Source organism: Phyllopteryx taeniolatus, chromosome 6 (genome assembly GCF_024500385.1).
Source record: "Phyllopteryx taeniolatus isolate TA_2022b chromosome 6, UOR_Ptae_1.2, whole genome shotgun sequence".
NCBI classification, from domain to species: domain Eukaryota; kingdom Metazoa; phylum Chordata; class Actinopteri; order Syngnathiformes; family Syngnathidae; genus Phyllopteryx; species Phyllopteryx taeniolatus.
The window spans coordinates 20,878,781-20,903,758 of NC_084507.1; the positions used below are offsets into that span (position 1 = coordinate 20,878,781).

General features: G+C 41.0%; 1 protein-coding gene across 2 annotated transcripts; it reads left to right on the top strand.

The window, feature by feature from the left end:
- The first annotated feature begins 920 nt into the window (after positions 1 to 920).
- Positions 921 to 24,978, top strand: smarcc1a (SWI/SNF related, matrix associated, actin dependent regulator of chromatin, subfamily c, member 1a). Of its 2 annotated transcripts, none has more exons than XM_061776833.1 (28): positions 921 to 1,197; positions 2,914 to 3,033; positions 3,112 to 3,197; positions 3,283 to 3,364; positions 3,474 to 3,566; positions 3,641 to 3,710; positions 3,816 to 3,885; positions 3,964 to 4,039; positions 5,963 to 6,088; positions 7,538 to 7,659; positions 8,756 to 8,886; positions 9,143 to 9,202; positions 9,281 to 9,318; positions 9,430 to 9,551; positions 9,628 to 9,699; positions 10,502 to 10,615; positions 12,676 to 12,829; positions 12,914 to 13,021; positions 13,655 to 13,714; positions 13,793 to 14,051; positions 14,164 to 14,325; positions 17,038 to 17,093; positions 17,336 to 17,489; positions 18,586 to 18,764; positions 18,845 to 18,979; positions 21,576 to 21,873; positions 21,950 to 22,075; positions 23,466 to 24,978. In XM_061776833.1, the coding sequence occupies exons 1-28, from the start codon at positions 1,015 to 1,017 to the stop codon at positions 23,555 to 23,557; spliced, it is 3,348 nt and encodes a 1,115-aa protein (XP_061632817.1). In that variant the 5' UTR covers positions 921 to 1,014; the 3' UTR covers positions 23,558 to 24,978. The 2 variants fall into 2 exon arrangements, with proteins under 2 accessions (XP_061632817.1, XP_061632818.1); XM_061776834.1 differs by having other exon boundaries at positions 7,565 to 7,659.

Sequence of the window (24,978 nt, forward strand, 5' to 3'; positions counted from 1 at the left end):
TTTGTTATTATGTTTTTGTACAGTATATGTTATTTTTTTCTTATATTTTGAATTTAATAGGTGGAGGTACCCTAGTGCTGACGATGGAGAATTATATTTTAATAAAAGAGGTGGAAGCACTCTGATGGCTGGAGAAAGACTGTACTATTATCATTACTGTACATCAGACAAGGGATGGTTTTGAGACTATATAAAACATTTATTTTTTAGGTTGTTTTTAACTGCTTTTTAAAAACGTCATCTGAAATGTCACCTTAAAAAGACTATTTGTCAACGTGATCATTGAAAAACAACCTTGCTTCAAGCTAATTATATGGTGAAATCAGTGGCTGTTTCTGGCATGCGCATTATATGCAGCCCTACAGGGTAACATTGGAAGCCGGCATATTTTCAAGTGCGTAAACGCCGTTACTGCACATTTACCTCAAGACAGAGCATACGCAGACAAAATGCAGCCTGACAACATTCTAACTGACCGTTTACATGACAAAAACAATTACATTTGATCAGTTTGGAGAAAATAATATTCTCCCCTGTGAATGAAATTTCATTCGGTTTCAGCATGTTCATTCTGATTGAGGTGTTTACATGGACCATTTTGGCATTTGTATAGGGATTTTGCACCCTTTTGTGGAGTTACCACCTGCAAGCGATCTAATAACAATACCAATCTAATATAATCCCTTGTTTTTGTAATGCAATATTTGTTTTTTGTTGTTTCTCTGTTTCTAAGTATTGACTATAATTATTATTTGATGTTGCTGTATTCTTATTTGTTTAAAATTTAATATAATTTAAGGAGAATAATAGGTTCTCTCCAATGTTTTTCGTCAGCGTGTTTACATTGTTGTCGTAAAGGACTGCAGTTCCCACAATGCAACAAATCTTGCAACTCGCGAGAGTTGAAAAGTAAACACGCATGCGCCTGCGCAGTAACGTCGTCGAACGGCTGCTCGGAGCAAGCAAGGCGGCGGAGGAAAAAGAAGGTAAACGCAGCGAACAAAAACACACACAATGGCGACGGCGGCGACCACGGCTAGCGGGCCGACCACCGGCCCGGTCGGTGGAGGCAGCGGCGGTGGGACCGCGGTGGGGCGCAAGAAAGACGGCGGCCCATCCGCCAAATTCTGGGAGAGTTCCGAAACTGTTTCCCAACTGGAGACGGTTCGTCTGTGGATCGGCAAGCACTACAAGAAGGTGAGCTAGTTGAGTTTAGCATTAGCATGCTAACCCCATTGATTCCAATGAAGGCCTGCGGCGCGCTGACAATGGAGGACCGACGCGAGCTTTTCCTAAAGTCGGCAACTTTGAGGCTCAAAGGGGCTTTTATGTGCTTTTTGGGTGTGACGGGTAATACCAGCTTTCTATGTTCTGCTGCTTACCATAGCGCTCACCAAGAACAGCTTTTAATTAGACTATTTTTAATCGAACCTTTGGCAGACAGTATAAGTAACCCACTAGCACACACTTGCCAACAGTACTAAACTCTAACATTATATCGTTTTTAATTTAACCTTTATTGAACTAAGTAAGGCAACTGACTAAAAAGTATCATTTGCAATGCCGGCCTGGCTGCAGAGAGCAGTGTAAATCAAAGCAAAATGAAAGCAAATACATATTCAAGTTGTACAGTACAGTGTAGTTACATATTTGCATAATATATGACATCATAGAAAATGAATAAAAGGTTCATAAGGTAAAATCAAGTGCAGTGATCATATATGGTATTGCTCATTTAACTTTTTAAATGAGGATAATGGGATGTATGAGGTGAGTTTTATTATTTGTTGTATTATTATTATTTGAGTGTTCCAGTCGTTTGGGACAGAAATTTGTAAAACCGCTGGAACGGAGTGCAGGAGGTGGTATGCATGATGAACAAGGAGTGTAGATAGGGTGGGCTCTTGCCAATGAGTGTGTTTTATAGCTCGACATGGACCAGTGAATTTGCCTACGTGAGTGAAGAGTGGGCCAATTAACCAGACAGTACAGCTCACAGTGATGAGTGTTAAAGGGAGAACAGGTGACAGCGGATAGCAGCGCTTATAGTAGGTGTTGAAGTGTAAAGTGTCAAACTGTCTGCTCACATTTGGGGCGACATTGACAAGTAACCATGGAATCATTCAAATGACACAACAGTCTCAATTTATGCTTTTTTAATTATTATTTTGTACAGTCTCACATGCTTCATCGCCATTTAGTTCGTAATGCAATATGGGATGCAGCAAAAAGAAGAGACAGGGAGGTTCCCGTACTACTATAAGCTCCAACAATAGTCATTTTTCCCACAGACCAGAAAAAATATACTGTATGCTTGTGAGTATTGTGGTACGCTTGGTTTGTATGCGTTGCTGCTCCGTGTGTGTTGAAGTAACAGTTTTATGGATTTATAATTACTGTTAACAGCTGTGCTAATTTCTGTGTGCCTATGTATGGCGTTTTGCATTATGTTTTCATTAAGGTAGCTGACCTTTATTAGATTGTTATTGTTTTAATGAACAGTTGAAAATGTTTGGATTTAAATATACAATTGGGTTTTGTTTTATGTGTCAGTTTTAGTGGTCAGAGTGACAAATAAAAGCCTGACATGACCGCGCTTTACCTCTTATTTTGAGAACTATGCGAGCAAGTCTTCTTTTTCTCGGTGATGTTATACAATGGTCTCCCCCTTTTTTTTTTTTTTTTTTTTGTTTTGTTTTTTTGACAGTGAGTGAATGAAGAGGTGCTAAGGAATACTTGGTGTGTTTTAATGAAGTTATATGAGTGTGTGGGCAGGGTAAAAGTGTACAATAAAATTGAACTCTCCATATCACAAACTTCCACTTATCGCAGGTGGGTCTAGAATGGATCCCTGTGGATAAGCAGGGCTTCATTGTACTGGAGTATAAAATGTGTGCGCGTGTGTGTTGTTAGTATGTCCAGAACGACTCGCCCACTAGCAAGTCCCTGGCTGGCCTGGTTGTGCAGCTGCTTCAGTTCCAGGAGGACTCTTTTGGACGCAAAGTCAACAATCCAGCTCTCACCAAGCTGCCGGTAGCACTTCTCACCCATCTTTTACTGTCGAAAATGTCTGCTCCTGGTTGTGTGCTCACTGCTCGTTTCTCCCCCAAGGCCAAATGCTTCCTGGACATGAAAGCGGGGGGTGCTCTCTGCCACATCCTGGGATCGGTCTACAAGTTCAAGAGCGAGCAGGGCTGGTCAGTTGACGCTTTAAATTTGCAACTTGAATGCCAATAACACGCAGGTCTACTCTTCATGTATGCTTTCTACCACCATCCACAGGCGTCGCTTTGACCTGCAGAACCCTTCCCGTATGGACAGAAATGTGGAGATGTTCTTGAACGTGGAGAAGAACTTGGTGCAGGTGTGTATTTGTGCAGTCTTATCGCTCAATCCTGACTTTTCATCGTAAAAAAAATAAAATCAAGCTGTTGTCTTTTTAATAACATTTCCACTTGAACGTGTCCTTCCAGAACAACTGCCTGACGCGGCCCACTGTCTTCTTGTCTCCCGACATGGAGGCCAAGCAAGTTAGTAAGCTCAAAGATGCCATTAAAAGGCACCAGGTGAGTGTCAGATGACCACATCACATCCACACTGACTCTTTGCCCCTTCTAGAACTTTACCCCTCTTCTTGTAGGGTTCCATCACTGAGGACAAGTCCAAGGCCACCCACCTCATTTTCCCGACTCCGTCGCAGCAGGACGAAGGTTAGAAGTCCTCAGGCCACAAGCAGTCTTTTTGTCAAGAGTCTTTGTTTATGTATTTATTTATTTTTTTTATAAAATCCTTCATTTTGTAATGGTTTGTTGCAGAGGAGTGGCTGCGTCCCGTCATGAGGAAAGACAAGCAGGTTCTGGTTCACTGGGGTCACTACCCAGACAGGTGAGTATAGAGGAGGACTCGTAGAAGCTCACCAAAATCCTCCAGAAGTTTTGATTCTAAAAAGGCTCTTATCATCAGCTACGACACCTGGATGGCAGCTGGCGAGGTGGACGGCGACGTGGAGGAGCCGCCCAGCACCGACCGACCGTGGAAGGTGAGTGCGAGGACAAAATATTGCGAAGGAAAAACAATAGAAATAGCAACTTATACAGTGGTTCCTTAACTTAATTATTTTTTCACTCTGTGACCGCGCTGTACCTCAAATCGCTTGTATATCCAATTAACTTTGCCCATTGAAATGAATGGAAATGCCATTAATCTGTTCTAGCCACCTAAAAAAAACACAGCATTTTACTGTATAAAATCATACATTAATAACACAATGAAATAGAATGTAAGGAATTGAACAATTTAGTTAGCATTTTCACGTACACTGAACTGAATCGTTTTCACTATTTCTTTGCATTTTCTGCCAAGCTTGCTCATGTTTTTCTATGATTACGTGCTTTAATTCAATGGACAAGATCAGCTTCTTCTCAACATACAATTTATTTAGACTCGTGGTTAGAAGAAAGAAATTTAGCAAAATACCTACACACACACACACAAAACTGAAAATGCGAGCACAAAATACAACGGGTTCCAGTACTATCACTTCCAGGTAACAAACATGAACCGATGGTGGCTGCTTCCAAGACAAAGCCAAAAATGGATTGAGCGATTGCACGTTTAATAAACCGTTTTGGAAGATTACGTGACACAGGCATTTGCTTTTATGAATTTTTTTGTATGGTCGGTGGCATCATGTGATCGCGGACGTCGATGGGCACATGGCAAACACCTGCCAGCATTGTGCCGTGTTCATCCCATTTTATCAGGCTCTGGACCTTTGAAAAGAGTTTGGAACGATGATGTTACACAGGCGTTTGCGTTTATGGCCTATTAAAGGTATTTTGTACGGTCAGGGGCTCTGTGTAACTGCTGACTTTGATGTGCAATGCTGGCGCTTGTGATGATTAATATCATTTTAATCAATGAAGGTGTAATAAATTAGCAGTTTTTTAAGCATATTAAATATTGATTGAATGTAATTTAGCGGTGCTGTTGTGTTGATGTGAGTGTGTAAGGGGATATGATGGCTTGGCATGAGCGAAGCTTGCATCGAGGACCGCTGGCGCACGGTGCTGTGTTAGTACCATTTTTATTAATGACAACTTAATAAAGAGCTTTTTAGTCATTTGTTTTTTTTAGCATATTAAATTAACGATTGAGCAAAATTTTGGGTGCTGTTGTGTTGATTTAATATCATGAGTCGCCAAACTGCTTCGCTCGGCATCATCTGTATTGGCCAAGTATGTGCATTGTACACTATCAAAACAACAATATATACATTCAGGACATATACTCTACGGTACACAAATATACAAAGAATAGAGTCATTAGCAATCTTAGGTGTGCAGTAGAGCAGTAATACTGATCGAATTGAATTGGGCAAATGATGCAGAATGACAGAGATTCAACAATGAATACAGTCATAATTGCACTACCGTGACGTGCAAAGCTGTCACGATGAAATGTAAGTCAACTGTTTAAGAAGTTAATGGCTGTGGGCAAGAAGCAATGAGAATGTTTTCCAGATTTGATGTGCACTGTTCGGTAGCACCAACCAGAGGCAAGGAGCTGGGAAAGATGCCTGCCGTCTGTGTTTCTCATGTAGAGTTGTACAGGTGAGGCCTGGCGAGCTCAGCAAAATATTTGTTGCTTGCAAGCACGCCTTGAGTCAAAGGTTTGATCGATGTAGATGGAGCACTGGTTTTTCAATGTACAATATAAATGGGCATGTCTTTGGGCCATGTTCAGCGTCGTTACTTTCCACCTTTTCTGTCATACTGCAGAACAATTTGAAAAGGATTCCGGCTCATGTTGTTTTATTTAGCTTGTCGGTTTTTTGATAAATTAGCGGAAAAAAAAAAAAAAGATACAAAGATCCCAAAATCTTGAATTAAATGGTCGAATCACTTGATCACCCAAGCACTGCACTTCCAATTATATTGGACTACACCTACTGCTACCTCAGGTCCATGCCAGGTGGGTTCTGGACACGGACGCCTTCAACGAGTGGATGAATGAGGAAGACTACGAGGTGGATGACAATAAGAAGCCTGTCAGTTTCCGCCAGAAGATCTTCTTGAAGGAGGAGGAGGTATATGTTACAGAAAAACAAAACACTTTGCTAATTGTTAGATTGTGTCTTATATGGGACGCTTGTGAAATGTCTTCTTGCGTCAAGCTGCTTGTCAGTCTCTCTGTCTGTCAGTCTGGTATCTGTATTGTCTGTTGTCATCCTTCCTCACACCTTTTCTCTTCCAATGCACCTCAGGGTTTCTGTTTATGTTGACAAAAATCTCTTGAAGGTGGTCATGCACTAAAAATTCAGAAGGAAGAAAACTAATCATTTGCTCTCCTGAGGGTACAGTCAATAATTACACACATGCATACGCACACACACACACACACACACACAGCCTAAAAATAGCAGTGAAATGGTCTGGACACCAGTATGTTTTTTTTTGTTTTTTGCAGCTTTTTTTCAGAAAATGTAAAATGTTTTTTTGTATTCATTTTATTAATTGCTTTACTTTTAATTATAAAATACAACTGTATTAGGGTTCACATAAATATATTTTCTTGATTTTATTAATTGGTTAAGGAATTACAATTAAGTTTATTGTAAATAACGAATCATGATATTTGTCTAATGAAATGTTTTAAATTAACTTTTTACGTATTTTACATTTGTATTCACTTTTACTTAAGAAATCTCATTAAATAACTAATTGATTTATAGTAAATACAAAATATAAACAGTTATAAAGTTAAGCATAATTTAGCTGTTGATTAAATAAAAAAAACAGTTACCTAAAAATTTTTACATGTGCATTTATCCCTTGTTTACTTTTAAATAGTTATGTGAATTCTAATTCAAGTAATTATAAACAAAAATGTATCATTGTATTATTCAAATGAACTATTGCACGTGTTTTTTATTTTCATTTCGCTCATTAAATAATGGATCTATTGTAAATGATGTAATACAAACATTTAGAAAAATAATTTTACAAATACCTTGAACTAATTTGTATTTGTTTCATTCAATGAAATGAATTATTTTACGATTGTGAACTACTTTACATTTATTTATTTGTATTCTCATCTCAAATAATTCGTTGAGTGAGTTATTGTAAATAATAAAATACATAATTAGTAAAATAACATTTTTTACAAATGTAACATTTATTAAGTATATATAATGAATTATAAGTAATAGTTACTAATATTTCAAATAAAAAAATGCTGTTCATTTTTAAAGTTTTCTATTGTCTTAATTGATTAAATTTATAATAAATGAGGAAAATACAAGCATAAAACAAAAATTATGCACAACAAGTTTGTATTTGTAAATGAGTACATGACCGTAGACAGAAACCCTGCTCGTGGGGCCACACCACTGCATCCCCTCTCCCTACCTCCCCCCTGCTTGTTGCTTCCCCTCCCGGTGTGTGCGAACGTTCCATACTCTCATTCTGCCACTCTTTTATCTCATCCTCCATCCCGCGCTCCCCCTGCTCCGCACGGGCGTTTGTCTGATCAGTCGTCTTCCCGTACGCCCGATCGCAAGGAGCGCAAGGCCAACTCCGCCGGCAAGAAGAGGAGGCGCTCGCCCTCCCCTCCCACCACGCCTGCCGAGTCCCGGAAGAAGGGCGGGAAGAAGGGGTAAGGAACATGCCACACAATATACGCCATGTCAGCAATTGCCGTGAAATATAAATAGACCCATTCATATTCAATGTGGAAAATGGCGTGATGAGGGAAGATTATTCATTCCTTATTCATTGACTGCTCTCAGATGTAGCAACAGTTTTAAACTCAAAGCCAGAGCTCATGGGATTAAGACAATGAATCGTGACATTTGAATGTATTTGGCCATTTTATATATCTACAGTGGTGCCTTGATATAAGAGTTTAATTAATTCTGTGACTATGCTTGTAAACCAAAACACTTGTATCGCAAATCATCTTTCACATTGAAATGAATGGAAATGCCATTGTTTTCCGCCACTCCCCAAAATAGCAACCTATTTTTTTGTGTTAGTTTTTAATGAGACAAATGGCCCTCTAATGACAAAAGTATTTATCACATTTGTCTGCCCATGTTTTATGTCATGTCAATTTATGCTTGAGTGTTATTTGCGTTAGTATGCTAGCTAAGCCTCATGTAGGTGGTTTGTTGGTCTTGAATAATATACTGCATATATTTGTTCATGTAACATGGGGTAGTGATTGCGTACATGCTAGATGTATGGTGTTGATGCTTTGTGATCCTCTCCATTGTAAGGGCATCTTGTGGCATCTATACACAAATACAAAGCCCTTTTAGTGGGGTGTCAATTATTTGTGGAATTTTGTAGGTTTGTTGTGCATGGTTTTTGGTGCTTAGCTACTAAATAAGCACCAAAAACGTGTGAATTTTTGTTTTTTTTGTGGTCACGGGTGTTTACAGCTACCTATGTCATACTTTAGTGTCATTTTACACTTTTGATAATACATTTTTAAATATATATAAACATTTATACTCGTCAGATAAATGGTTATATACGCTGTCTCAAATATTTGTGTGTGTGTGAATGAGACGCATTAACTTTGTACACTTTTGAGGTTGTTTCTCTATGAAGTTCATTCCATTGACTTGCATTAGTTTATGACTGAGATCTAACGCAATTCAATATAGCAGGCACACCTGTGTTAGATGTCTGTGATGTCAGCCATCAGCTAAGCGTCTGTGATACTGACTGTCTTTTTCCTATTTAAGGAACCAGGGACATTACTGGAAGCGGCGAGGACACCGCGGTGAAGAGGAGGACACAGAGGACGATGTCACCAAGGACCTGGACGACTCGTCTGCTGGTGCTAGCATGGAGGAGGGAAGTGTTTCTAAGAATGGTATGTTCCAACATGGAGGAAATAAGAATTAAGTTTGCAAAGGGGCGGAAAATTTCCTATATATTTCCATGGGAAGTTAAGCTGAGAAATTTCGGAACTGTGTCATAGTCGAGCAATAATGTTAACATTAACATTTTGGTTTGTCCCAAGCAGACATCCATACAAAATAATACAATTACAATTCATGCCATTTAAACTGATTTGTTTAAGGAGAACTTCATCAAATTTACTCCTTATTCGTGTTGTGTCCACACAGCTCATTCAAAGAAGGATTCTGAGAGCACACCTCTAAAAGGAGACAATGGAGCAGACTTGGGTATGTATGTAACCCCAACACATAACTTCACAACAATAATAATATTAATAATGTCATTGTGATGCTTTCTCCCTGCAGATGACATGGAGGATGACTCTGTGGTGTCTGGTGGGAAGGTAACATGTTTTATTTAATTTCAAAGGTGACTGTGTCGTTTACAGTTAATGCTACCAAGAGAGGAAATGGTGGTTTCACAATTATGACCAGAATTATCACTTTCACTTCAGGAGGACGAGGACCAGAACAAAGCAGAGATCAGCCGCCTGATGGACTCGGGCGAGGACAACGTGACAGAGCAGACGCACCACATCATCATCCCCAGCTACAGTGCCTGGTTCGACTACAACTGGTGAGTCGGCGAGCCAGAGGCCTCACAAACATTGGAGCTTTCTGAAGCCTTCACCCATGCTCTCCTCCCCTACCAGCATCCACGAGATCGAGAGGAGAGCCCTACCAGAGTTCTTCAATGGGAAGAACAAGTCCAAATCTCCAGAAATGTGAGAGCTGAAACATACATCAAAATTTTAACAGTGCCCGCTCATGTTGTTAAGTTCAATTTTTGGGAGAGAAATAAGTATTGATTTTATGAGAATCGTCATACTTTTTGTGGAAAACAAGTATTAATGCTAAGGGATATGAGGATAAAGTCTATTTTTGGAGAAAAAAAGTATTACAAGAACAAATTATTTGGGATGGTAAAAGAATGGTTCTATTTTTGTGGGAAATGAGTATGCTATGAGATTAAAGTCATATTTTTAGGAGAAAAATGTATTAATTTTAAAAGAACAAACTTTTTTTGGGTGCAGAACAATTTCATTTGTGGGAGAAAAAAATATTGACTTTTGCCTGACTAAAGTCATTTTTGGGAGGTAAAAGCTCCTTTTCATGTCATTTAGAGTTTCAGAAAACTGTTTTAATAAAAATTTATGAGACTAAAGAGGATTAAAAAATACATATGACAAAAATCTTGTTTTTGGAGAAATGAGTTGTATTTAGAGAAATAAAACTAATCTTACAAGAGAAGTGATAGTTTAGATTTTTTTTTTACAAGAATAAAGTAATTTATTGGAGAAAAAGTAGTAAATTTACAAGAATAGTCATATTTTTGTAGAATTTCTTTACAAGCCTAGTCATTTGGGATGAGAAAAATATTTTTTATTAGAATAAGTTGATGTGGCACGGAAGTTATGCTTCAGTTCAGGTTTGAAAAAAAATATTTCCTTTTTTTCCTTGTTAGGCATGCAGTGACATTATGACAACAGTGCCTGCTCATGTTGTTGTTTCTGCCCTCCCAAACAGATACCTGGCCTACCGCAACTTCATGATCGACACTTACCGCCTCAACCCCCAAGAGTACCTCACCTCCACCTCCTGCCGCAGGAACCTGACAGGGGACGTATGTGCCATTATGAGGTGAGTCTGTGCATTGTGAGGGAAAAGTACAAAGGAGAGTTAGGGCCACACTAAAAAGAAAAGAGAATAACTGGACTACTGCATTAAAGTCAGTGCAGTGGTCCTCCACTATTAGCAGGGCATAGGCGCCAAGCCCAACCGAGAATAGTGAAAATCTGCAAATAGCGGGGCTCACCCAAAAAGTGATAATTACCTGTATTATTATTTCAAACCATAACTAGAACATAAACTATGGTCCCAACACACGTGGGAAGAATGCTTACAAACATACTGTAGACAGCATTTTGCCATGAACAAAAATAATTCAATAGGTAGTAGATCCATCCATCCATCCATCCATTTTCTGAGCCGCTTCTCCTCACTAGGGTCGCGGGCGTGCTGGAGCCTATCCCAGCTGTCATCGGGCAGGAGGCGGGGTACACCCTGAACTGGTTGGGTAGTAGAAAGTAGTAATTCACATGAATAGTTGAATTTTTCCCCCAAAAAAGTGCTATATTTTGAAAAGTGTAATTTTATAAGAATACATATTTTTTTGAAAATAAATATCATTAAAATTGATGGTTTTTTTGTGGGGTTTTTTCAGGATGTGGGGGGTGAAGTAATTTTACCGTAATGTTTTTTTTTCTTTTTATCATTGTATGAAAATAAATTATTTTGGGAGGAAAAAAGTATACATTTTACAAGAATAAAGTCAATATTTTGAGGGGGGGGGGGAAATTCATAAGAACAAAGTCCTATTTTTTGCTGAGGAAAAAGTAACATATTTTGACCGGGGGGGGGGGGGGGTTAATTTTACCAGAGTAGTCATTATTTTCTTTGGAGATTTTTTTTATGATGATGAAGTTGTATTTGTTTATTTTTTTTACCAAAATTCCAGTTGTATGTCTCGTCATATTACAACTTTTTTTCCATAGCATTATGACTTATTATCTTCGTATATTTACCGTATTTTCACGACCATAGGGCGCAGTGTCGGTTACGGGGTCTATTTCTGTATTTAACACATACATAAGGCGCACCGCATTATTGGGCGCAGGCATGGTAAAACATACGCTAGCTTAAAACATGCATACATGCACGCTAAAGCAATGTTTTTAAAAAGGCAGCAGGAGCAAAACTGAATTCGGTTGTACTTTATTGAAGTATTTAACAATGTACTCAAGTTATTTTTTGATCAATCCTCATCCACAAATCCATCAAAGTCCTCATCTTCTGTATCCGAAATTAACAGCTGGTCAAGTTCCCCATCAAACACTGCAGGTTCCCTCTCGTCATTGTCTGAGTCAGTCTCGTTGCCGGGGGGCCGTTCAGCAATGATGTCGGCTTTCGCCAAAGCTCGGACAACAGTCATAGCCCAAGCATCCACAATCCATTCACATATGGTGGCGTAACTTGCCCGGCGTTGCCTCCCAGTCTTCGTAAAGATGTGTTCGCCATCTGTCATCCATCGCTCCCACGCCAGCTTTTCCTTGTAATCCACCGGACGTTGCTGCGCCACGGTAGTCCTTGCCCGGATGGATAAATGGCGCCGTTTCATAAAATGAAAGCACCAAGACGGACCTCCTTGAAAATGTTCGATTTTCATTTCGTCTGTAAGCGTTATTGCCCTCAGTCGAATGGTGACTGTAGAGACGCATCTCCCGGCTGTTCTTTGCTCATTAATCCATTGCTCGAGTTGGTCTTCCAACTCGGGCCACCTCGCCTTGTTTCCGCGGAAACTCAGCTTCGTCTTCTTGACTTAGCGAAGCTCAGTTTCCTGCTTCCTCCACTTGTGAACCATGGATTCGTTGTTCTTAAATTCTCTCGCGGCTGCTCGATTCCCATGTTCCCCCGCGTAACTGACAGCTTGCAGTTTAACCTGTGCTTCGTAAGTGTAACTTGTAACTCGCCGCATTATAAGGCGCGCCGCATTATAAGGCGCCCCGTCCAGTTTTGGAGAAAATTTGAGACTTTTAAGTGCGCCTTATGGTCGTGAAAATACAGTACTTTGTATTGTTGGTTTGTGTCCCTAGTACTTGTTGGGAGAAAGTAAATGCCAATGAATGTCATGTCATGTGCAGGGTCCACGCCTTCCTGGAGCAGTGGGGCTTGGTGAACTACCAGGTGGACTCAGACAGCAGACCACTGCCCATGGGACCCCCACCCACCCCCCACTTCACCGTGCTGGCCGACACGCCCTCTGGCCTCATGCCCCTCAATCACAGACCTCCTCCGGTAAGGTTGTGAAGTGGGAAGCAGGTGGAGGCGGCGAGTTGCAGCAACCTGACTTTTCTGTGTGCGGGTCCTTCAATGTTGCAGATTCCACCTTCACAGCAGATGGCCAATTTCCCTGACAAGATGAAAGACAAAGCCATCGACCTCCAGAATTTTGGCCTCCGCACCGACCAGTACAAGAAAAACTCAAAGGTCTGAAACACTCATTTCCATACGCGGCATCCACTGATGGCACTGAAAGTGACACACGAGTCCAGGCCCGTCTGTCACTTTTAGATTTCCACCAAGGTTTCTTCAGCTGTGAACTGAAGGACTATTGGGTGTTTCTGTTGTTGGCCAATGTGGCTCGAGAAACAATTGACCTACATACCAATCAGTTGATGATTCAACATTGATTTATTTATTTTATTTAAGTTATCAATAATTTATTACTTTAAGACCTCTGAGATTTTCATGCAGCAACCTGTTTGTGCACTTTTGTGCACTGCCATTTTGAAATAATGTGCTGTTTTAGAATGAAGTGATGGAAATTAAGAAATGTTTTTATCTGATTCCTCAAATAATTTAACAAATACGTAATCGATTTTAAAATAATTAGTTGCAGCCCTAACAACAATACTCAAAGGCAAATGTTCTTTATTCTCTGTGAAAAACGACTTACTGCAGTTTAAATGAGCACTTGTGACCGTCTTTGTTCTTTATTATATTGACCCCTGGTGACCAAGATGCACACACAACACAAGATACAGTTTTTAATTATTTATGTTCTATTTGTTTTTACAGTATAATATCTTTTGTTGATCATTTGTGTTGTGCTGCTTTCAGGGTAAATCAGTGGTGTCCTCTCGAGAATGGACCGAGCAAGAGACTCTGCTTCTGCTGGAGGTGAGTTCACATTCACGTTTTTTAATATTTTTTCACGGGCGTTCCTAAGTAAAATAATTGCGGGTTTTTTTCCGGCAGGCTCTAGAAATGTTCAAAGACGACTGGAACAAAGTGTCGGAGCACGTGGGCTCGCGCACACAAGACGAGTGCATTCTGCACTTCCTGCGCCTGCCCATCGAGGACCCCTACCTGGAGAGTTCGGAGACGTCGCTAGGCCCACTGGCCTACCAGCCAATCCCCTTCAGCCAGTCGGGAAACCCCGTCATGAGCACAGTCGCCTTCCTGGCTTCCGTGGTGGACCCCAGGGTGGCGTCCGCCGCCGCCAGGGCTGCGCTTGGTAACAACAATATACACATTTACAAGAAAATACACGTCTCGTATGTATCGTATAAGAAATACCCATGTCATATATCAGCTGTCTCATTCGGAAGTGTAACTTGTTGGTGCAGAGGAGTTCTCACGCGTGCGTGAGGAGGTTCCCGCCGAGCTAGTGGAGGCTCACGTGAAGAAGGTGCAGGAGGCGGCCAGGAGCACTGGCAAGGTGGACCCCGCCTTCGGACTAGAGAGCAGCGGCATTGCCGGCACTGCCCCCGAGGAACCCGAGAAGACAGGTTAGTCACGCTAAGAACATTTCATAGCACAATGATAGTGACCAAAATGAACTTGGGTATTTGTATGATCAAGATATTGCTCAAAGAAATGTAAAAGGGGAAAAATGACAGATACATGGTGGGCGTCTTTTGTGCTCAAGGGTGACATTTGATTGATTGATTTATTTATTTCCCCTTAAATGGAGAGATGGGACAGATCATTTGTAAATGTTGAAAAAAAAAAACTATTACATTTGGCTTAATAAACTCAACAAGGTCTCCGTTACAGGACTCTTGACAGTATAAATGCTCAATGGGACGGATTAAAGACCTGATTGTTTGCCCACCCCTGACGTAAAGAATTGCAATTTTTTATTTTAAATACAAGAAATGTATCTAAAATGAGAAACCCTGTGCAATTTTTACACGTTAGAAATTTCAAACAGCAGCAGCCAAAATGAATTTTTGTGTATGCAAGATCTAATATACGTCACAACAAACCATGTGGCATCCATATCGTCTCTTATTGGTCACATAATTGTAAATGGGAAGAAGTCTATCGAGTGATAGGCCAATAAAGCAACAAGAATGACTTCAAAACTGGCATTTGTTGATCAGATGAATAAATATCTGGATCGAATAATTAACTTTTGAACAGTAAAGTAACGGTTTGAAAGGTTATCACGTTTCATCTCCAGCGGTCTGAAAAAAACAGAAATCTGGATCTGTATTTTCACATGTGCAACCTTTAGAGGGCAGCAGATTATAGCAGTGCTACTGTTTGTACGATTTGTTTGTGCTTTGATTTGTGTGTGTGTGTGTATTTGTGTTCACATTCCACCACGTTAACCAGTGGATTAAAACTACAGAGCAGATGGGGCAAGGGAACATGCGGGGGGAGGGCTGGCGGGAAAGTGGGTCATCGCACATCATCATGTTTTCCCCCCACTGTCATCATCATCATCATATGTTAGTCTCGATTAAATCTCACTTTAGATGTTTTTCTCTCTGCCATCTTCCATGTTATTCCTGATTAAACCCCAGATGGAATCAATGTGCTTCATCCATGTTTATGGAACATAAACGTGCACGCATGACACACTTTAAACGCCTTTCATATGAAGAGAGAATATATACTTTTTTCTAGAAATAATTCTTTTCTTTTTTTTCAGAAAATATTCAATCTTTTCTCAAATATACAACTTCTTTCCTAGAAAATATGTGACTTTCTCAAATATGACTTTCTAGAAATATACAACTTTTTATCATAGATGTACAAGCTTTTTCTCGAAATGTTCCCCGTATGTTATGAGACTGGTTTTCAAAAAAAAAAAGTTTTTCATAGAGTGGTGTTTTTTCATGAAGGACTCTAGTGTTTGGGAAAATGACAGCCACGTCTTCCCAAATGAGGCAAGGGCTTGCAGATTAATTTCCACATATATAAACGGGTTTCATCAGATCAATGTTGTATTGATTGCATTACAAATGCCTCTAAGATGTTTCAAAAGAGTTTGGATGGATGAAGTGACACAGGTGTTTCTGTAGGGTGAATGGTGGCATTGTGTGACAAGTGACATTGTATGACTTTGATGTGCACGGCTGGCTTTCACAGAGGGTGTTGCTTTTGGCGATGGGGAAAAAGGAGCATTCCATAGGCAATTGGGTATTTACCAATTGATCCAAAATGGAGTGATGTTTTTGGAAAGTACTGCCAGTTTCATTTCCTCAAAAAAAAAAAAAAAAACATAAAATCAACTTGTTACTTAAAAATGGACAATTAAGACCCCATACTTCCTTTAATAACACCTAATGTTCCTGTGGATGAAAAAGCGAAGCTTGTGTCCAAAATGTACGTGCGCTGTACGTACCGAGCTGGATATATTCAAATGAATGGGAGAGCGTGAAATATCCACACACTCGCTTTTAGTCTTGCCCACATCCACTCTCTTTAGCAACCGGCTTCTTCCTCAACTGTTAAAATCTGTCTTTTTATGGTTTACTGAATGTGATAAAGTACAATATACTTTATATATAGCATCAAACGCCTTTACAGGCTCGCTGTTCAGGGTGTCCCTATATCCTATTCCTCAATGTGTGACGGTGAGTCGGCAACTCTCATTTTTATGTGATGGCCTGGTCCAATCGGGTTAGACTGCATTGCACAGTGTGCGGGCAGGCCTTAGATATACCAGTACACGTTTTTTTTCATAACTTTTTTTCAATACTTCAATACAAACCTTTTTCTAGAAAACATTTTTTTTCTTCAATTTAAAACTTATTTTTCTAGAAAATGTACAACCATTTTTCAGTTTTTTTTCCAAAATAGGATTTCTTTGCTAGAATTTTATTTTATTTTTTTACTGTTTTTCCGAAAATTACTTAATTTCAGAAAAAATTTGAAATTTTAAAACTTTTTATCTTGTGAATATTGCTTTTTTTCTCAACTAGACAGCTTTGTTTCCTGCAATCATATGACTCATCTCAAAAAGTACTAACTTTTTTTTTTTAATTATAGAAAATGTTTCAAAACATCTATCTATCTTCTTTTTCTTTTCCTTTCGGCTTGTCCCGTTCGGGTGCGCAACAGCGTGTCATCCTTTAAAGTATATATCTATACTTTTTTTCAAATATACAAATTATTTAAAAAATATGCAACTGATTTCCTATAAAATCCACAACTGAACACATGAGTGTAATGTCTATTTGAAGCTGAATATTGCCTGTCCCTTGCAGAGGCCGCAGAAGGGGACAAGACTGAGACGGACACAGATTCCCAGCAGGGGGACAAGGTGAGGACATGACTTTGCTCACCTATTGACGTCCTGTCCTGGTGTGTGGAGAAAAGAGCACAAAAGAGAAATTCAAAGGGATTCGATGCGACCGTGTCCATGACAGCCACTCACACACTTTTAACGATTGTTCTCCAAATGGGGTCATAGTGCATCGTCACACTATTTACCATCTTTGACAATAGTCTTGTTCAGAAAGTACACGTTTCGTGCAGTGTAAAATATCTGTCTTACTCCTCCAGGCTGAGTCCAAGGACGAGGCGGAGAAGCCCAATGAGTCCGCCGAGAAAAGCGGCAAGATGGAGGCTGCTGAGAAGGTGAAGAAGGAGATCGGGGAGGTTTTGGAGCGAGAGGACGAGAGCGAAGAAGGACACGAGGCCAAGGCCACTCCTGCTGGTTGGTCGGCTTTTTGTTTTCTAAATTCACACTTGCTGGTCCAGTTTAGGAGGAAAAGCATCAAGATGGAGGACAGTGACTGACATCCTGCCAGTCAAACATCAAGACGTGTCAGTCGTGTGACATGTCCCCTAGACATGAGATGTATCCATTGTCATGTAAAATGACCACTGGAAATGGGGTGTGCGAGACCCGTCTGGTTACGTGTCCGCGGTCACGTGACATGTCAACTGTCGTGCGACGTGTCCACTATCATGTGACATGTCCATTGTCATGCCATGTGTCCGCTGATATATACGACATGTCTGGTCATGTGGTGCATCTGCGGTCATGCGACGTGTAGTCATGTGACATGCCCCTAGTAAGGGGACATATTTGGTAATGTTTCTGCGGTCATGCAGAATATCCACTGTCGTGTGACATGCCTGGTAATGTCTCTGCAGTCATGTGACATGTCCCTGGTGATTCGACATCAGGGCTACACGATTATGGCCAAAATGATCATTGCGATTATTTTCATCAATGTTGTAATCATGATTATTCATCATGTTAGGGAAAACTGCATTGCACTACTTTTCAACAAACAATATGTAAACAGTTTTCAACGCAACATGAAACAAAGATGATCATTTTAGAATAAATACGAAAAAACATAAAATTTACCAAGGGCTAACTGAATAACTACACTGTTATGTTGTTTAATGTCACTTGACCGGGATCGAAGTCCAGACAACTGATGTTGATCCCTTTCGCTTAGGGCATCTTAATAAAGCCTTAACCTTACGTTCGCCCCCTAGTGGTTGGCTGACAACTGGTTGAAAAAAGTGCATGATAAGTTATGTAGCAGAGCCTGTATTTTAAATGTAAATATTGCTGACAATCAGGTTCATTTAATTGTGGCTGCGAAAATCGTGATCACGATTACAATTTGATTACTTGTTCAGCCCTATTCGACATGGCAAGTATTGTGTCCACTGTCATGTGACCTTCCCGATATTATGGCGTGCCTGGTAATGCAACTGCGGTCACATGACGTGTCAAGTACCGTGTGATGGTTTCCAGTCATGCGACATATCCTGCCTTACACTCCTGCCAGATAAAGACGAAGACGAGTCCATGGAGACGTCCTCCTCTGAACAGGAGAAGGAGAAGGACGAGAAAGCCACCACGGAGGAAGGAGAAGAAAAGAGGAAAAAGCTGGAGAATGACATCGGAGAAGGAAACATCGCCACAGCTGCCGCCGCTGCGCTGGCGTCTGCTGCCACCAAGGCCAAGGTGGCTCATCACATCGTCGAGTCATTACAGGTGCTGCTCTCAGTGTTTGAAATGTTTTGAATGTGTTCTTCCTATCTCAGCACCTGGCGGCCGTGGAGGAGAGGAAGATCAAATCACTGGTGGCTCTGCTGGTGGAGACTCAGATGAAGAAGCTGGAGATCAAGCTGAGGCACTTTGAGGAGCTCGAAACTATCATGGACCGTGAGAAGGAGGCTGTAAGTCACACCGCTAATTAGACTTGTGTGTGTGCGTGCGCGCCTTTGCATGTCTGTATCAGTGATAGACAGATATTTTTTTTTTCAGGGCTGATACCGATTATTAGTAGTCAAGGAGGCCGATAATGGGAGCCAATATTCGTTTTGCTGTTAAAAAGGAAAATATTGGCATCAAAATTTGAAATAAAACAAATCCAACACTTGACTTCATTTAAATTCTTTTAAGCACATATATTAAATAGCTTTTCAAATTTGCAACGTGAGATTTTTTAAAATCTTCGAAAATAGTCTTTGTTTTAAAATTCTTGCAAAAATTGCAGGGAGCGCCCAGGCTCAGCAGCATGTCTTACAAAGTTAAATTTAAACCATAACAAATAAAACAGTCCCCTAAAGTTTTATCTAGTATATCGTTTTCCAAAATTGCAATACAATTGTAATGTTACTGTTTTACATAATAATTAATAACGATGATGATGATGATGATTTTGTTTAAAGTTAAAAAAAAAAAAAAGTGCAGGGAGTTCCGAGGGTCAGCTGCCTTAATGGAAAATCTTATTGACAGGCTAGCAAAATTAGCATTAGAAGTTTTAGGAGGGATTTACCGTCAAATAACTAATATTCACACACTAACACTGTGGTAACATATACAAACAGGTGATATAATAATACTCACTAGCATATGTTCTTCATAATGAGTGAAAAACGAGTTATAATAATAAAGCTTGCCACTTTCTTCTTATCTTAATGTAAGTATATATCCATGCGTGCATCACACAGGTGCGCACAGCAGGAGCAGCAGGTATTTGTTTTTCGTTGCTATTATTTTAATATTACTATTTTACCTGTTACTAATTTAGTTTTTTGGTTGTTCTTTTAAGTTGTATTTAAAGTTGAGTTTTGGTAGTTGAGTTAAATGCTAAATTTTGAAATCAATAAATCATGATTTCAATATTAATCTAAATAATTGCCATTAGTATTTTTTCCGTAATCGGCCAGCCCTACTGTGTGTGTGTGTGTGTGTGTGTGTGTGTTTTGTGTGCTCCTGTGTGTGTTTTTTTTTGTGTGTGCTGCTGTGATTTTCTGTGAGTTAATGTTCCTGTGTGCTCCTGTGTTTTTTCCTGTTCGTGGTCCTCGTTTGTGTGTTTTTGTGTGTGTGTGTCCTTGTTCCTGTGTTGATGTTCTCTAGAGTGAGAGCAGTAAAAGGTTATTCTTAAGGATTTGTTTACATTTGCTCCTAAGCTGCTGGATCAGACCCACAGTCTCCACAAAAGCACTGCAACCACCAAATCTCAAGATTCACTTGCCTCTTTTATCTTGTTCCCGTAGTGACGTGTCACTCGAAATGTCAGCAGGTAGACCGCAGTTTGACGTGTCGGTTGAAGTTGTGACTAGGCTTTACACAATCAGGATTTTTGGAGCCCATCGCAAATCAGCGAGTTTAAAAAAACGATAACCGATCACCGATCCGATAAACAAGATGGAGGAATGTACATTTACTGTATATACTTGTGTACTTAATTGCTCAAAAAAAAATATTTACAATAAATAATTTGTTTGTTCCTCTATTCATGCCAGTGAGGCATCGTGACAGACAGAACAACTGAATGGTCTTCTATTAGATGGCAGGAAGTAAATACAGTAATTAATGTATCAACGTTTTGTGACATTTTTGTTTTGTTTGTGTGCCGTGAGATTTTTCAATTGTTATTCAATATGTTCCTTGACTCCATAAAGGTTGGAAATCAATGCTCTAGTCAGATCGTGTATTCTAATCAGTCAGGTCAAACCAACATTACAATGTGACAGAAATAATCGGTGCTAACTTACTGTAATTAAATTACTTTATTTTTAATTACTTCACCCACACCGAAACTTTAGAGCATGATTCGACAGAACGGCGGCATGTTTACGTACAACCGTTTGTTCTACCACACGCTTGCTAGGCTACATATCGTTTTTGTTGCCTGCTTGCGACCCGTATCGTATTAGAAGTACGTGAACATACCTCAAGCAAGCCTTAAACAAACGTCCTCTTCTGTCCTGAGCACCGGTGACCACCAACACACGTTTTTCCCCATTTTGTCCTCATAATATAGTCTGTGCGATCCACTCTTGTTGTCGTCACCACGGTAACGTGTGTATCCGGTCGCATTTGAGTTGACAAGAGAAAGCTCAATGATCATAAAAAACGGGATGCTGTGGTATCGGAATACAAGATTTTATTGCAGTAGTCTCACATAGTGCAATCTTGAAAGAGCAAATTTGTCTTGTAATCTGATCCGGCCATTAAGGGTTGTCTGTCTCAGACGTTGTCTGTTCTACACCGCCGACGTTTTTTTTGTTTTTTTTTAATAACTTTATTGGTCGTCAGATATTTACAGGAGTACGCCAAAAGAGACGTGACAAGGCTAAAAATAAACTAGCTTTTGGATTCAAATGTCTTTTGCGGAGCCGAATTATGACATTAAAGCCGATCACCATAAAATGCTAATTATTGGCCGATATTGATAAGGCCGATAAAATCGGTGTAAAGTCTAGTTGTGACTAACAAATATGTCCCAGTGTAGTTTGTCACATGCTGCTGTTGTCGTTTTAGTTGGAGCTTCAGCGTCAGCAGCTGTTGACAGAGCGTCAGGCGTTCCACATGGAGCAGCTCAAGTACGCCGAGATGAAGGCTCGCCAGCAGATGGAGCAGCAGGCGGCGGCAGTGGCCGCCGCCGCAGCTCAGAGCCAGGGCCACGTCGCCGGAGCCGGACACCACCCGGGACCGGCGGGCATGCATCCCGGAGGCCCGCCTCCCCACCACGGAGGACCTCAACCCGGCGCCGCCATGCACCCCAGTTACCCCCCCATGAGTCACCACCCCATGGCGCCCCACCACCCGGGTCAAATAGGTGAGGCTGAGCCTCAGTCACACCCGCAGACACCCAGAAGCGTCACGTCTAACATGTTCTTTGTGTCTTCACATAGCTCCCATGGGCCCAGGTCAGCCACTGCCTGGGCGCATGTTGGCCGGACCGCCCACTGCTGGACCCCCACCTGGTGGCATACCCCCCATGATGCCCCCACGCCACCCGGGAGCCCCCAACGGCATGTGTGCGTGGTATATACCCGCCCACTAATGTAACATGTCCGGTCATCACATTACAATGTGATGACCGGACATGTTACATTAGTCCCTGGTCACGGGCACAGTCGAGTGATGACCGGACATGTCACATGACCGTGGACATTTCCGTTCATGCTGCATGTCCCTGGACATGTCCACGGTCATTACAGTGGAACCTTTTTACGCACAATTTGGGTTACGCCCAAAATTGCAGTTTAAAAGTTACCTCTATTTACTATTTTCGATTGGCAAATAGTCTTGGCATGGACAAGCGTAAGCTTCTATATATTCTGCGTCTTCCAACACTATGTAACCATCATTGGCTCTGTGCGTTACACAATGCAACAAGTGTACTGTAATGTCTTCCAAACACGGGAGGCGTTAGTCCGTTTGTCTCATCTTTATTGCAAAGCGACGACCACGACTATTGTGGGCGTAGTCGATGCCAAAACAAAACAAACGTCGCAGAGCAACAGCGCTTCCGAGACACGCTAGTCACGCTCTTCTTTTTTTTGCCTGGCTCCCCTGCACGTCATCAGGTGGCGATGCGTTCAATGACACCTGCAAACATCAACGCTCAGAACAGCAATGGCTCACAACAACCCCTTCAACATTAACACACGACAACGTAACCCTTTTTTTTTTACAGTACTGTATCTGTTATTTTGCTCACAATTACCCTCAGAATTTATCCTAATAGTTATGTTAATAAAAAGGCGACAGTGGATTTCTTTGCAGAGTTCACGTTTGTTCCGCATCGTTTTTAATTGTTACAAAGCAGGATTGTTTAGGTGTACAAAAATGTTTAAAATTATTATTATTATTTTTTTTTTTTTTTTTTTTTTAATTGCAGCAAATTCAGTTATTTGTAGACATTTATTGAAAAGCATTGGATTAATAAAACTAGCCAACAGAGTAATCAGTATTTACAGAGGAAAAATACCCTTGAATCAGAATGACTGTGTGTTATTATGGAAGACTCCTCAATGGAGAAGCTGTACTCCTACCCTTTCTCCCCTCCTAAATTTGTCATGTTTGTTTAGTGTGTTGTTTCTTTATAATAGTGTTTCCCTTATTTCTAACCTGTCGTGTATTTTTAATTATGCACGGATCAAAAATAAGGTAAATATAACTTCATTTTGGGTCTAGAACGGATTAATTTAATTTCCATTGATTTCAATTGGAAAAATAACCCCGCTTTATGAACGTTTTTGGTTACAAAAGGGATAACGGAACAGATTAAATTCGTAACTCAAGGTTCCACTGTATTTGATGTAGATTTAGATGTTTCGGTCAGTGCGTCATGTCCAATCAAATCGCACCACTCACAATCTCAACTTTGACTTGCTTTTTTTTTTTGTTGTTGCTGTTTTTCAGACCCAGGACCAGCGTCTGCACAGCCTGAAGCCGTGCCCCCACTTCCTGTTGGCCCTCCAGCACCCTCTGGCGGCCGTGCAGCAGACAACTGAGACCCCATCCCCTGCACACACACAACACACACACACAACACGCACGCACGCTCTTGCAGACTTTACGTATTGGCCTTTGCTACTCATCAATACCACCACTAAAAAAAACATCTTGGACACACACACACACACTCAGGGCTCTGTTCAGTGGTGAGGGCGACATGCACACACACACACACACACACATTAATTCACACACACACATACATGCGTTGTAAACACTGTTTCTGCTGAGTCGGGCCTGATGGAGACTGCTGGCAAACACTGTACAAAGTTACCACCTCCAACCTGGCGAGCGTCTACCTCGCCTCAAACTTACACTGAATGTGCGTGTGCGCGCGTAGAGGTGCGTGTGGTTCTATCAAACTTACATTTTGTGTGTGTGTGTGTGTGTGTGTGAGTCTAAAGAGGTGTGTGCCCGTTGATGTGCACGCATGTGACTTGGACCGTGTGATTGAGGGTGGGTGTGTCAAACTTAAAATGAATGAGTGTTGGTGTCTTGCTACCTGCGTGCGCGTGGAGGTGCGTGTCTGTTGTGTTGCGCGTGCGCCGAGATTCTTGCCTGTGTGTTGAGATGCGTACGTGTGTGCGTGTTAAACTTAACACTGAATGTCTGCGTGTGTTCACCATTGTGAGCCTCCTACTTTTCTGTCTTTTGACCAAAACAAGGATGACAGAATCAAACATCTGCAGTTGGATCCTCCCCCCTTCCAAAACACACACACACACACACACACACACACACGACTGAGGTTCACACTGGAGCTGACACACACGCACATGCGCCAGCGACCTTTGTTGGTGCAACTGTGACGTCTTTCTATAGCGCCTAAGCCCCGCCCTCTTCTCTCCTTCCTACCACTGCCTACCTCGCTAGCCCCTCCTCGCCCCCCACACACACACACACACCCTCCTGCGCTTTGGTTGATGTTGGACAAACATTGTCACCCTTCACGTCCGGAACGTGTGCGCGTATAGGTTGACAGTTGAAAGATTGAATGTTACCACACAGGTGTAAATTTGATTCATCTTTTTAATGTGCGGTCCACACACACAAAGTTACTGAACAGCTAGAACTGTTAGCATCTCTGCTACCTCCTCTGCCTCCTCCTCCTGGCTCGCTACCTCTTCTAGAACCTTCCTCTGGCTTCTCTTGTAGAACCCTCAGCCTCTTAGCCTCCTGCTACCTCTGTTTCCCATATTTCTGTTTTATTTTCCTCGTGACCTCACACCACGCCGTCGCAGGCTTGTTCCACCACTGTTGCGTACATTATCTATAATGCCTACTACTTGTATTTTTAAAGGAGTTTTTTTTGTGCGTGTAGATTCTCTCGTTCTTTGTAGCATTTCCTTTGATTTTTGTACCCGGTCCGTGTGATACGTGGACTGACACGCTGGCCAATAAAATGTTTTTCTACAAA

Coding starts and splice junctions, on each gene's coding strand:
- smarcc1a (XM_061776833.1), top strand. CDS start 1,015: ATGGCGACGGCGGCGACCACGGCTAGCGGGCCGACCACCGGCCCGGTC. Junction 4,040..5,962: donor GCACCGACCGACCGTGGAAG/GTGAGTGCGAGG, acceptor CTGCTACCTCAG/GTCCATGCCAGGTGGGTTCT. Junction 13,715..13,792: donor AGACTCTGCTTCTGCTGGAG/GTGAGTTCACAT, acceptor TTTTTCCGGCAG/GCTCTAGAAATGTTCAAAGA.